The following is a 15053-nucleotide window of genomic DNA, read 5'->3' on the forward strand; positions in this document are numbered from 1 at the left end:
ACTTTGACTACCACTACATAGTCCGCATGTGCTCTGTGTGTGATGTATTTGGTATGTGTGTTCTGGGGTGGGGGAGGGAATTGTGTTCTATAAAAAAGAGGTCCGGCCGTTGCTGTCTCTCTCTCCTCGTTGATCAGATCTATTGCAGCATGTGGTAATTCTTCCATCCATGGATAGACTACAGTCCAAGGTATTGCACCCTATGAGGACCCCCCCACCACGCATAGCACAGTGGTGGCCATTGTGGTTGGAATGGAGGGTAGGAATAGCTGTAATATATTATCTCATTGCTTCCCAGCCCTCTCCTGGAGGCACCCTTAGCAGGTCAGCTTTTCAGGATTACCACAGTGCATATGCAGGAGATGGATTTGCATACAGTCCATCTCCAATATGTGTGGATCTATCTCCTGCATATTCCTTGTGGTAATCCTGAAACCTTCTTACTTGGTGTGCCACCAAGCAGGGCCGCCAAGAGAGGGGGGGACACAGGGAGGGAAGGCCTGAAGGGAGGCGATCTGCAGACTGCCACTGCTGTGCTTCTTTCACACGGAGCAAGGTCGAGGTGAGGGGCTATGATTTGAATTCAGGGGGACCTGGCCCGGTGGTGGATAGAGGGGGGCGGGTGAAGGAGGGATGGGGGTGGGGCCCCAGGGGTGGCCTTGCCCAGGGCCCGGCCCAGTCTCTTGGCGGCCCTGCCTCCAGGAGAGGCTGAGCAGCACTGCATTCTCTCCCCAGGTGATAGCTGTCCTGTGTGTCTCACCTATGACAACTTCCAGTGTATTGCTCAGTTTGATAACTTTTCCACTTGTATTTTTGCAGCCCCGAGAGAAAGGCCGCATGCGCTTCCACAAGCTCCAGAATGTCCAGATCGCTCTGGATTACCTGAAGCACCGCCAGGTGAGTCCCTGCTTTTAAGGGGGTACAAGAGAAGCATTGTGTTACCTGTGATCACAGCCTCCTGTGCAGAAAATCTTTCCTGTGCTGTCCAGTTAGGCAGGAATGTTGGGCAGACTGGCCAAGGGCCTTTCCTTCCCCAATCTTGTTCTATGAATGGTAACAGATTAGCATCCTCCAAAACCAGCAGAACCTTATTATGCCACAGCTACAGATGTCCCTAAGAAACCCCATCCATCTATCTGTCATATTTATTAATTGCCATTCTAACACAGCGTACGAAGCTTAAAATATCAGATCACCAAAATGTTGCAAGACACTTTTCTGGCTTTACTTCATTTCCTGGAATCTGATTATACCATCCATGTACTTGCTTTCCCCTCTGAAAACTGATGTAAAGTGTGTGGATTATGTAATATAGTAACATAGTAAATGACGACAGATAAAGACCTGTACGGTCCATCCAGTCTGCCCAACAAGATAAAACTCATTATACATGGTATGCAATACTTTATAAATATACTCGAGTTTGATTTGTCCTTGCTATTCTCAGAGCACAGACTGTAGAAGTCTGCCCAGCACTATTCTTGTACTACTAGTACTACTTATCATTTGTATAGCGCTACTAGACGTACGCAGCGCTAGTAAAAGTTCTGAAGCTAACATTGAAGCCCCTTAAAGTTTACACTCCAGCCCATCCATATCTATTCAGACCATATGCAGGCAGCATGATACTTGCCATGTGAAATCAGAGGGTTCGATATTCAAAGCGATTTCAGTGGGAGGAGAGGCTGCTGCTTGGTTCAGTTGATTGGGGCTGCCTGTGTGCAGATATTTAGTTCCTGAATATTGGCACTTTGGAACCGGGGTGAAGAGGGGTAACAGAGCGGAGGAGCCAGGGAGGAGTGTCAGCAATATTCAGTGCCCGCACAGCTAAGTGGCTATACAGGATTGCACAAAAAGCAGTTGTAACTGCACCACTTAGCTTTGCAGGTGCTGGCTCTGAATATTGGTGGGTACCCGCATAACTTTCAGGTTTACAATCCAATGCCTCTTCCCTTTCCAGAACTCCCCCATCCTTCCTTTCACATCAGCCACCCCCCTTCCAATCATCTTCATGTCCCCACTTCACCAAGGTTCCGAACCCCTCTGATCCCCAACCTCCCCCTCCCCAGATCTGAACACCTAATCTGTGAAGTTCAGTACAGGAAGCACTGCCCAAAATCCACCTCTTCCCCCCCCCCCCCCCCGAACCTCTGCATAACCCCTCTTGACCCCAGGACTTACTTGGTGCAGATCCCTAGTGTCTAGTATGTAGGGCTGGAGTTGTCCCCTTTCCGCTCATGCCCCATTGGCTCCAGGTATCAAACTGGTGGTGACTGTAGCGGTAATGTCACAGTACTTCCACTGGGGGTGCTGACTACTGCCAGCTATATATTCACTGGAGATGTATTATTTATTTATTACTGTGCTGTTTTGTATTTTTTTAATGGATTTTATTGTGAATTATTTATTGCTGTAAAGCTCTAGGGCTGCATTTTGATTAAAAATTGTAGTCACGATTAATTGCACTATTAACCTTTTTATTTATTTTTTCCCCTACTGCAGCTCCTGTGATTCTGGGCAATGGAGGGTTAAGTGACTTGCCCAGAGTCACAAGAAGCTGCAGAGGGAACAAAACTAAATAAATAACATACCTCTAATCATTTGATTAATCACGATTAAAATTTTTATTGAAATGTAGCCCTAAAAAAATTAAAGTATAAAAAGTAATGAAAAGATAAGAAATACAAAATATAAACTGAAAAATTACAAATTAAAGAATCTAAAACAGCATGCAGAAGAGCTATAAACAGCCTTACAGTTTTCACAACCTACTTCAGAAATGCAGCCCTAAACTGTAGGGAGGGATGGTACATAAGTTTAGAAACAGAGACAGCACTGGTTCATTGACTCTTGTTTGACTCCGCTGGACGGTAGTTTGGCAGCATTTCATAGAGCCGATGAGGCTGCCATTGGATAACTGTACACAGCACTGTTTAGACACGATAATAATAACAAGGCACAAGATTGAGCACAAGATCGGGCCTGGTAACGACTGTATCGCTGGAATTTTCTGTAGTCTGAAATAACCAGGATTGGGGGTTTCCTCTGTTTTACTAACTGCAGGAAACCATGTGTGTTTGCCAAACAATGTATGTTTCATATGTGTACACACACAGTATAGGGGAAAGAGGCGACCATTTGAGGAATCTTTGAGGGGAGAGGTCTGAGGTGCAATAATCTCATCCTGTCACATCTCAAGTTTCCTATCACCTGGAATAAGGGTGGATTCGAGAGCTGTAGACCATGAGGAAGGCACTTTGAATTGTACTTCAGTCAGTTTGAGGCTCCTCTCTGTAGCCACAGCTCCAAGATGTTGGGGGAGGGTGGGCTATGTATATTGAGGGTCCCAGCCATTTTCTGCTCAGGTGGTGGAACTGCCTGCATGGTCAGCTGAGATATTCAGTCAGCTGATGGTTGTTTTATCTTTTGTAGGTGAAACTGGTAAACATCAGGAATGATGACATTGCGGATGGGAACCCCAAGCTAACGCTAGGCTTGATATGGACCATCATCCTTCACTTCCAGGTTAGCTGAATCCTTCCAAATCACTTGTTTCACAGGAATGTCAGTCATGAGCTCCAATCCTAACCAGAGGGGGAGGGTACTTGAACTCAGCTCTTTAGCACCATCACTATGATTGCAGGAGCTGGGAGCAACCCTGCAGCCAGTTCTTCCTTATTCTTTGCCACAATGAATCCTGGTGGAAGAGGCTGGAACTTCAGGAGCTGTGAGGTCCCCTGCAGCTAGTTCATCTGCACTGTTCACTACAGTGACTCCTGGTGGGAAAGGATGAGGCTGCAGGAGAAGTCTGAGAATCTGAAAAGGGAAGAGTTAGTGCCGTGTGTTAACTTTGCAGCTTGAAGAGTTTGCATTTGGGAGACTCTGCTGCTGTACCGTGATTCATATCCTCTTTTCCCCTTCCTATGTCTTGTGCCACTTTTACATAGTGAATTAGATTCCACAAAAAATGGAGGTCTACCTTGCTTGTAAACCCTCATCCAGTGACAAAACACAGTCAGCACTCCTCAATCTTAGCTATCCTTCATCAGCAAGCTCAGCGGCGACTTGTTTCACATGAACCCACAAATCATGGTTCACCAGCCTCCTCATCGGTCACACTGAACCCCCCCCCCCCTTATTGACATTAAATGCTTTCAGTATTATTTTTAATACTTTACTGCTTAAATATTTCAAAGAACTTTAAAAAATACACAAAAAAATCAACTTAGCTTTTGACTTTCACTTTCAAGCACTTGAATGTAAAATCAAAAGCTAAGTTGATTTTTTAGTGTATTTTTAAAATTTCATTGAAATAGTAAGTATTAAAAATATTGAAAACATTTAAATGTCAGTAAGAGAGTTCAGAGTGATCGATGAGAAGACAGGCAAGCCATGAGTTGTAGGGTCATGTGAAACGAGTCCTCGCTGAGGTCAGCTGATGAGGGATAGCTAAGATTCAGCACCGATGGGCAGATGATCAAAAGCCCTGCGCTGTTCCAAACAGCGCCCTAAAAATAGCGCCGGGACAGCGCAAGGCTTTTCTGCATCGATGATCAAAGATAATGCATGCAAATCTAAGAAGCGCTATTATCTCTGATTATCATGTTTAAAGTGCGGGAGAATTGTGCCGAGCATGCGCTCAGCACAATCCTCCCGCACTTGTTTGACAGGTCTGGGCTGTCAAAAGCCCAAACCTGTTAAACAGCCTGCCCCGAGGCCCGAACAACGAGGCCCCCCCCAAACCCCCAGAAAACGTCGTGGCCGCCGCCGGCCAAACCCTCTCCCACCCTCCCCCCCCCCGACGGGGGGGGGGGGGGGGGGCTGGAGGATCGGTGGGTCTCCAGCCCCCCCAAAACCCCCAGAAATCGTTGATTAGCCGCCTCCGGCCAAAGGATCTTTTCCAACTGTGATCCATCGACGGGGGGGGGGGGGGGCTGGAGGTCCGGTGGACCTCCAGCCCACCCCAAATTCTCCCCCCAGCGTTGTCCTTACATTCCCTGGTGGTCCGTGGTGTGCTGTGGTGTCGTGCCGGCCCCCATCCCAGCCCCCCTACCTTTTGTTGGAGGAGGGACGCAGCCTGCCTGCCTCCTTCCTCTTCCAGTCAGTCGACGCCCAAAATGGCGGCGCCCAGCCCCGCCAATTGCATCCTGAGATGCGCTGGGCGGGGCTACAGACCATGTAAGGGAATCGCTCCCTTACATGGTCTGTAGCACCGCCCAGTGCATCCCAGGATGCAGTGGGCGGTGCTGGGCGCCGCCATTTTGGGCGTCGACTGACTGGAAGAGGAGGGAGGCAGGCAGGCTGCTTCCCTCCTCCAACAAAAGGTAGGGGGGCCGGGAGGGGGGCCGGCACGACACCACAGCACACCACGGACCACCAGGGATTCTAAGGACAACGCTGGGGCGAGGATTTGGGGTGGGCTGGAGGTCCACCGGACTTCCAGCCCCCCCCCCCCCCCCCCCCCCGTCGATGGATCACAGTTGGAAAAGATTCTTTGGCCGGAGGCGGCCAACCAACGATTTCAGGGGGTTTCGGGGGCTGGAGATCCACCTGATCTCCAGCCCTTCGTGAACATGGGGGTGGGGGGATCGTCGGGGGGACCGGAGGTCCACTGGACCTCCAGCCCCCCGTTCGCGTTTGCCTTGGGGGGGAAGGGGGGCCTGCCAGCATGCTGGACAGGGCTCACCATTCCTCCCCAATGATCTGCAAAATCTAACGCCAGCTCGGAGCTGGCATTGATTTTGCTGCGGCCAGCGACCCAATCTTTGGCGCGCTGGTCGCTGATCATTGGGGATGAATGCGTTAAGCGCCAATTAGCATGCATTTGCAAGCAAATTACGCCAGAAGCCCTGTTTAGCATGCATTTGCATGCTACTTGCGCTGAGAGCCCTCGAGTGCGCTGTTTCAGGCGCTCGAGAGCTCTGATCATGGGTCGGCTGCAAACTCTGGCGCTAGTATGGCGTTAACAGCCTCTAGCGCCAGAGTTTGCTTTTGATCATGAGGGCCCGAGTGTGTTTTGTCATTTATGTATGTGGCTCCCACTCTTGTTTAAATTCTATTTTCTGACTGCTTAAAGTGAACCCTCATCCAGTGGCAGGAACATGGCCCATCACTTACCAGCTTTGACACACTCAAAGGAAGGTTGAACCACACACAGACAGAGTCATCCAGAGAAACACTGAGACATGCAGATGTTCAGGATCAGGGGATGATATAGTAAGCCATGCATTAGAGCTTCTTTGTTTCAGTTCAGTTTCCTAACACACAGTAAAAACATTTTCTTATGCCCTATGCTATAAATAAATTGTATGGAAATCATTTGCATGCCAAAAGTATGATCAAACATGGGAGAGTGTGCTGGTCGCCACGGTAACATGCATGTATTCAGTATCCATTAACAACTGAATCCATGTTTTGTGCACTGGGACCTGGGGAAGTGGTTTGTGCACATACATATAATGTGCATATCCTGCAATGCCAAATGTATATTCTAAATTTAAACAAAAAAAAACACAGCTTTAACTTGCATTTACATATCAACTTTATAAATTTCATTTGATGGGACACTAAAGAAGCTTTTTGGTAAAACTAGAGGATATCAGAGGGGAGCAGGAACCCTTCTATATCTATATCTCATAATAGATTTTAACAGCTCCTTATGTTTCCCAATTCATCACAGGTCTGATAAATCAAATGTCCATTTTCAGTTCAAAATAACCTTCAATTTCACTGTGTTACCAGATTCATTATTCCCTATTCTGATCACTCAAATCATCCACTGGTGGATAAGTGTTGAACCCAGAACCAAACCTAGCTCCAACTATTGAAACTATTGAAGCCTGCACCTGCACTTTAACCATCACCTCATCTCTTCATCTCCCTACCATTCCTTTCAGTGAAATCCCTCACTAATGCTAGCCACAGAAGAACAAACTAACTTTCACACCTCCTCAAATCACAGGTTAAAGCTGCAGCATTAGAAAACCATTTGCCCTGCCTTCAGGGTTTATATTACCTTGGGATTTAAATGAGCAGTGTGGCCATGTCTACATGAATCTTTGCGCACAGTTTTCCTATGCACAGGGCAGCGAGAGTAGTGCAGAAAATGGTGCACAGAACCCATGCTAACCCCTTGATTCAAGAAAGTGGCTGACTCAGAAAGTAAAAGAACCAGGATTAGAAACAGAGACACAGGGGAGAGAAAGTGACTCACCCAGGGAATCAGTGGCTGAACTGATATTAGATCTAAGGCACAGGGAGAGAAAGTGAAACCCAGAGTCACAGAGAGTCAGTGACAGAGTCGGGATTAGATCTCAGGCACAGGGAGATAAAGTGACTCATCCAAGGTAACACAGAGAATCAAGGACAGGGCCACGATTAGAACTCAGACACTGGGAGTTAAAATGATTCACCCAGAATCACACAGAGAATAAGTGGCAGATCCAGGATAGAAGTGAGATACAGGTGGGTTGACCATAGAGTTGGGGGTTAAAGATGCTGATTTATTCCGTCCTCCTGGAAAACCCTGATGCATACAGGGGGATGTAGTCCTGTAAATTGAAGAGGAGCACGGCTCCCTGCATGCACTAAGTAAAACCAGGATCCAGGCCGCTCAGTCTATTTGACGTGGATTTATATTTTCTCCCTGAGTAGAAAGATGTGGTTGCCATGTTAGTCCACTTTTAAAGGTAATCAGTAGAAATAGAACAAAATAAAACATGGAAAAGAAAATAAGATGATACCTTTTTTATTGGACATAACTTAATACATTTTTTTATTAGCTTTCGAAGGTAGCCCTTCTTCGTCAGAACACAGGCAAACAATTTATACCAGGTTGGGATTAGAACTTCTGGGATGGGTGCTCTCTGTGAAAGTTGCAGGACTTCTTGGCCTGAAGAGGAAGAGGGGGGATGGGGAGAAGAAGGAAGGGTGTGGTCCCTCACAAGATGACTCATTAGCCCACTGCCTTTGATTCCTCTCTAGTGGCTGCTCCCTCTCCCTCTCAACAAGTCTTTTCTAATTCCCTTTAATAGAAGCCCTGGAGGGGGAGGGAAGGTGCCAGTTTCTTCATTGCCTTTACAAGTAGGCAATTGCTACACCCCTATGCCAGAAGAATACCAGCCTGCAGGGCAAAATCAAATAGGAAAGGGGGAGGAGAGGAGAGATGGGGGAGAGAAAGAGAGAGGGACCAGGAGGCAGAGAAGTACAAGAGGAAAATAAACAGAGGGGATGTTAGCAGACTTGTAAGAGCTTTGTGGGTTGCCCAATTTTACAGGACAATGTACAAATACACAGAAGGGAGAGCCTGCTCCACAGAGCTTCCAATCTACTGGAAACACACAGAGAAAAACAGATCATAAGAGGCTTCGGAAAAATCAGCAAGGTCATGATTAAACGCCAAGTGTGGGGGATATTTCAGCCGGCACTGCTTGCCAGCCAGAACCCCTGGAGCTGACATTGGGCACTTTATTCACGTATTCAGCAGTCTTATCCCTTTAAGGGGCACTATGGAACATGTGCATAAACAGTGATCACTGTCACCACTTAGCCCTTCAAACTAGGCCTAATACTTTTGCAGATATCTTCTCCATTTAGTGGCCAAATGTTGCTAGTAAATGGATGAGTGCCTGCATTGCCTGTAAGCCCCCAAACCCACCTCCATAGATATTTTATCATTCTGATATCCAAAAGCACTTCTCTGGAGAGCAGCATCTGTGACCTGGCCAAGTGACAGGGGCCAGTCATGGATTTATTTTGGAATTTTCAGCAGCATTATCCAAATAATGCCGCTGAAAATACAGCCTGGTGTTATTCCGATAGTGCTGGGGCAGTTCATAGACAGCGAGGGTGGTCCCCAGAGGTATTGGGATAGGAGCAATATTTTGTCTACTATCTGGATACATTTAGGACGGCCAAAAGATTGAGTATCAGCGCTATCGGACTAGCACTGGCAGTCATTGCAGAATCTGGATGCTGGTGCTGGATTTCAGCTGACCGTCCTGGCTGAATATTGAGCTGTATGTGTAGAAACCATGATAGCGTATATATAGAGAGTCATTCTGCAAGTGGATGCCTCTTATTTATGGGCACCCCAGTGCTGCGCATTGAGAGCCTATTCTCTGACAGCGTCTGAGCGTCCAGGTTCCATTACGGTATACTAGTGGAACCTGGTATCTTTACGTCTAACATTTACACGCCCACAGTTACACCAGACAGACCTGGCGTAACTGCAGTCATGTGAATGTGGCAAGGCTCCGCCAAACTTACAGTATTCTGTAAGTTGCAAGCGTAAGTGGCAGCTTTGCCCATAACCCCTCCCCCATGCGAATACCCTTTGCATTTAAAGACTGTGCCACCCTTACAGAATAGCACTTAGTCATTTTGCTGCCACTTAGGTGCAGAAGCGTACCCTTACCTGAAAAAGTACTGGTATTCTGTACATTTATGTTCACAATCAGAGGGAGCCCCTCTCTGTTCCTGATATTAGCACAGACTATACGTTCTCCTCTGTCCCCAGGCCTGAAGGTCTGAGGGAGCCTCTTGTCTCCATGCAGAAGGCTAAGCATTGACTTTATCTGTAGAACCAATATGACCTAGACCTAGTATAGACTCACATCAGGTAGGAGTAGCCCTGATATAGCCTCATCTGCTTCTATCTGCAGCCTTGTATCCTCATGCTCGTGTGACTGAACCAATGTATTCTCACCACAGTGTTTCTGAACAGTAGAAGGTGTCCTCTCTCCCACTTCAGCCAGTAATATTACTCAATTCCAGTGGGTCTACCTCCTCTGCCCCGTGTCTGCAGACAGGGCATCACAGAGCTTCAGTGTGTCCTTGCACTTTTTGTCTGCAGATATTTTGTCAGCAAAACCTGGTATATCCTTTCCTATTCAGTCTGCCAAAGACGTATCACTCAGACCTACAATATCCATTCCCCTTGTGTCCGCCAAAGAGAGATGAGATTCTCCACGTCCTGTAGTTTCTCCCCCACATTCCAAAGCAAGCAGAATGAATATTGCACAACCTGTTGTATCCTACGTGTCTCCAGAAGTGATAGCACCCAGCCCCAGTGTATCACAACCGTCCAATCTGTGCAAAAGTAGTGTCACTCAAACCTATGTATCCTAACCCTACTGTGTCTGCAGAAGAGATGCTATCGTACCTGGTGCAACCTAACCCTCCTGTATCTGCAGAATAGTATTGCCCATACCTGGTATAGTGCCACACCCATGTGCTTTCAGAAATGAATTTCCAGTTCTCATTCAGTTTCCGGTGTATTTTAAACATTGTCTTTGCTGGATGACTTGTGGTGGGCAGAGTGGTTTTCTAGTCTATAAATTCTCCTTTCTCGTGCCAGCCCAGGTCCTGCGGTCTCCAGTGTAAAAGAGGAAACTGTTACAACACTATTGGCCCTTACTTCTCCGCAGTTCCTGCTTGGTGCTTCTCTCTTCCACCTCATGCACCCCAAGATCTCTGGATTTGTAACTTAGATTTATAACTGTATTAAAATTGTGATTTTGCTCTTCCTAAAAATAGCTTAAAGAATTGATAAACATAAAGCAGCATATTTTTAAATAAAAATTGTAAACTTTCTTTTTGTCCACCAGACCTGTCCAGAACACCTGGGTTATGTCCCTCAGCCAGCAGATGGAGATAGAGAAAAAATGAGCTGTGAACTCCATCCTATTAGAAGGCACCATGCAGCTATGAGCCTTCTAGTATTCTTTGTCTCCAGCAGATGTTGACAGCATAACTGTGCAGCTCAGCTCTGCTCTGGTGACACAGCTCCTAGGTCCAGTTAGAGAGCTAGTCAGCCAGTTGAGCTTTTAAGATCAGAAGGAATTTCAGATTTTTATTTTGTTACTCCAGTTGTGGAATTCCTGGAGGAGTCCAGGTTCTTTTTCCCATTTGTACTGTAGCTTTGGTTTGGGGTTAACTTATCCCCCTTTCTTGTTTATGTCCTTCTACCTGTTTCAAACAACAACAACAAAACAAAAACCCTTTCTCCCTGCTGTTTGGCTGTTTTAAGCCATAATTTCAGCAGAGTGGGATACTCCTGAAGCTGGTTTTCAATTTGCTTGAGCTTTGAATACGTTATATCCTTTCAATCCACAGGAGAAAGAGAAGCTGAAGTTACCAAAGGTAATTTTGATTACAGCAGTAACTGAGAAGAGACAATTCCAGTTGAGGGCAGAACTGTGCTAAAAGATATTCAGGATCAAAAGATCGAATCTTTGTTTAAGCAAACTTTTAAGGTTTCAGCTTTGACCCTTCAGACCTCAGTTTGCAAGAAAAGGGGCTTCTTATGCAAGGTCTAGTTTGTGTCTCATTTTTGTCTTATGGCCAGCTTGGTTAAGAGGCTATTAGAGCCAAAAGAGCATCCTTCAAAGAATAAAAAAAGGATCCGATTGAAGAAAATAAGAAGCAACATAAGCAGTGTTAAACTAGATGTAAAGCACCGATAAAGAAGGCTAAAAGAGAATATGAAGAAGAACTTGCTGTGGAGATGATATTGATAGTAACACCTTTTTCAGGTACATCAGAAGCAGAAAGTCTGTGAGGGAATCCGTGGGACCGTTAGATCATAAAGAATCAAAAGGGGCACTCAGTGAGGACAAAGCCATATGAAAGAGATTGAATTAATTTTTTGCTTCGGTCTTTAAGGAAGAAGATGTAAGAGATCTTCCTGTACTAGAAATGGTTTTCAAGGGTGACGATGCATAGGAACTAAAAGAAATCTTGGTGAACCTGGAAGACATACTGAACCAAACTAACAAGTTAGAATGATAAATCACCTGGACCAGATGGCATACATCCCAGGGTACTGAAAAAACTCAAACATGAAATTTCTGATCTGTTAGTGATCTGTAACCTGTCATTAAAATCATCCGTTGTACCTGAAGATTGGAAGAAGGCAATGTAATGCTTATTTGTAAAAAGGATTCCAGGGGTGATCTGGGAAATTACAGACCGGTAAGTCTGACTTCAGTGCTGGGGAAAATATTTGAAACTATTATGAAGAATAAAATTACAGAACACGTAGGCAAACATGGTTTAATGGGACAGAGTCAGCATGGGTTCAGCCAAGGGAAGTCTAGTCTCACCAATTTGATTGATTTCTTTGAAGGTGTAATTAAACAAGTGGATAAAGGTGAGCCAGTTGATGTAGTGTTTCTAGATTTTCAGAAGGCTTTTGACAAAGTTCCTCATGAGAGACTCCTGAGAAAATTAAAAGTCATAAGATAAGAGGCAATGTCCTTCGTTGGATTAGGAATTGGTTATTGGACAGAAAACAGAGGGTAGGATTAAATGGCTGTTTTTCACAATGGAGGAGGGTGAATAGCGGAGTGCCACAGGGATCTGTACAGGGACCGGTGCTATTTAACGTATTTATAAATGATCTGGAAAACGGAACGATGAAGGAGATGATTAAATTTGCAGTTGACACAAAACTATTCAAAGTTGTCAAAACACATGCGGATTGTGGAAAACTGCAGGAAGCCCTTAGGAAACTGGAAGACTGGGCATCCAAATGGCAGATTAAATTTAATGTGGACAAATGCAAAGTGATGCACATTGGGAAGAATAATCCAAATCATAGTTACCTGATGCCAGGGTCCACCTTAGGAGTCAGCACTCAAGAAAAAGATCTAGGTGTCATTGTAGACAATACACTGAAATCTGCTGCCCAGTATTGGCGGTGGTCAAAAAAGCAAGCAGGGTGCTAGGAATTATTAAGAGAGGGATGCAAAATAAGACCAAGAATATTATAATGCCTCTGTATTGCTCCATGGTGCGACCTCACCTTGAGTATTGCATACAGGTCTGGGCACCATATCTTTAAAAAGATATAGCGGAGTTAGAAAAGGTTCAAAGAACAGTGACCAAAATGATAAAGGGGATGGAACTCCTCCCATTTGAGGAAAGGCTAGAGTGGTTAGGTTTCTTCAGCTTGGAAAAGAGATGGCTAGTGGGGAGGGGATATGATTGAGGTCTATAAAATTCTGAGTGGTGTAGAATGGGTAGAAAATCGATTTTTCACTCTTGCAAAAAGTACAAGGATCGGGGACACTTGATGAAACTGCATGAAAATACTTTTTCACTCGAAGAATAGTTAAGCTCTTGAACATCAAAAAACTTCAAACAGTCCAAAACACTGCAGCCAGACTCATATTTGGAAAAACAAAATACGAAAGTGCCAAACCCCTAAGAGAAAAGCTACACTGGCTCCCACTTACAGAACATATTACGTTTAAGGTCTGCACTCTGGTTCATAAAATCATTCACGGAGACACCCCGACCTACATGTCAGACCTTATTGACTTGCCACCCAGAAATGCTAAAAGATCAGCACGCACATTCCTGAATCTTCACTTCCCTAGTTGTAAAGGACTAAAATACAGATTAACACATGCGTCCAGTTTTTCTTACATCAGTGCGCAGCTGTGGAATGCATTGCCAACTGACCTGAAAACAATTTACGACCTATTCAACTTTCGTAAATCACTGAAGACTTATCTGTTCAACAAGGCATACCACAAGGATCCATAATAGGAACTGTAACACATCTTACTTACCTGATATACTCAATGTTTTCTTTATATACCTGATTGCTTAATTCTATTATGTTATCCATGTGCTTTATATAATACCAATTGTATCTTTTAATCTGGAATGGCGAATGCCAAGACGGAACACTGTAAGCCACATTGAGCCTGCAAATAGGTGGGAAAATGTGGGATACAAATGCAACAAGTAAATACATAAATAAACTCGCTGCCGGAGGATGTGGTAATGGCTGTTAGTGTATGTGGTTTCAAAAAAGGTTTGGACCATTTCCTGGAGGAAACGTTCATAGTCTGTTATTGAGATGGACATAGGGGAAGCCACTGCTTGCCCCAGGATTGGTAGTATGGAATGTTGCTACTATTTGGGATTCTGTTAGGTACTTGTGATCTGGATTAGCCACTGTTGAAAGCAGGATACTGGGCTACCTGGACCATTTGTCTGATCTAGTATGGCTATTCTTATGTTCAAGCATGGAATAGGCCTTAGCCTGTTCTAGATTTTGGAGAGTTTTTGAGACTTGGTGTGCAGTTAGGGTTATTTTTTCTATTCTGCACTTCTTTTGCTCAGATTTTATTGTTTCTTCAGGATTGTTTTAAAAAAGATTGAGCTTTGGTAAGCTGTGAATTTCTTCCTTTAATTTATGCTAGCTCTACAATTTTTGATTATCTTGTTACAAATATACTGAGAGGCTCACAGCTACACAGTGCCTTCTAATTGGCTGGCGTTCATACTCTTTCTCTGTCTCCATCTACTGGCTAAGGGTCATAACCCAGGTGTTCTGGACTGGACTCTATCCCCCCCGATATTCAAAGCTATTTAACCGCCAAGACACGGCCGCTGACCGGTTAAAAATAGCATATTGGCACCTAACTGCTAACCAATTATCTCCATTGAATATTGGCAGTTGTCACCTATTGCATAACTGGATATATCACACACCTTATCCAGTTAGGTGCCCATATTCAGCATCTAATCGGATAAGTTTAGCGGTCAAATAGGACCATATAAATAGCTACCCTATCTTTAACTGCTAAAACGTTAGCTGGTTAGATCTGAATATTGGCATAAGCCCCCGGATATTCAATGCAGGTTGCCAGAAATGGGCCAGCATTGTATATCCAGGTTTAACTCCGGCAGCGGACAGCAAAAGCGCTGCCTGCCACTGACTGAATATCGGGCCAAAGTTTCTATGTTGCTAAGTAAGAACATCAAATCACCTAAAATCGTTTAAAGCATACTACTAACAAAGCCCTGGCAAAATAAATCAATCATCAAAAATCAGTCATAAATTCAATAATAAAACCAGTCATAATAGATCATGAAGCTTTCCAAATCTGAACTCAAGATGAGTTCCATAAAGGTGCAGTAGGTATTTCCCTGTCAAAGAAGACTAAAAATATAAGCTTTGTTCATGTTTTTCTCATGTGCTTGTCTTTCCTCAACCTCTCCACCTCTGCTAAACCCTTTTACTGTCTCTTTAATCT

At 44.8% G+C, this 15053-nt stretch overlaps 1 protein-coding gene across 1 annotated transcript in view; it reads left to right on the forward strand.

The window, feature by feature from the left end:
- Positions 1-15053, forward strand: part of PLEC (plectin) — a 285737-nt gene that overhangs the window by 152421 nt on the left and 118263 nt on the right. The window contains 2 exon segments of the mRNA XM_030220355.1: positions 820-897; positions 3433-3525. Of these exon segments, the coding sequence (XP_030076215.1) occupies positions 820-897; positions 3433-3525 (171 nt within the window).

Source organism: Microcaecilia unicolor, chromosome 1 (assembly GCF_901765095.1).
Source record: "Microcaecilia unicolor chromosome 1, aMicUni1.1, whole genome shotgun sequence".
NCBI classification, from domain to species: domain Eukaryota; kingdom Metazoa; phylum Chordata; class Amphibia; order Gymnophiona; family Siphonopidae; genus Microcaecilia; species Microcaecilia unicolor.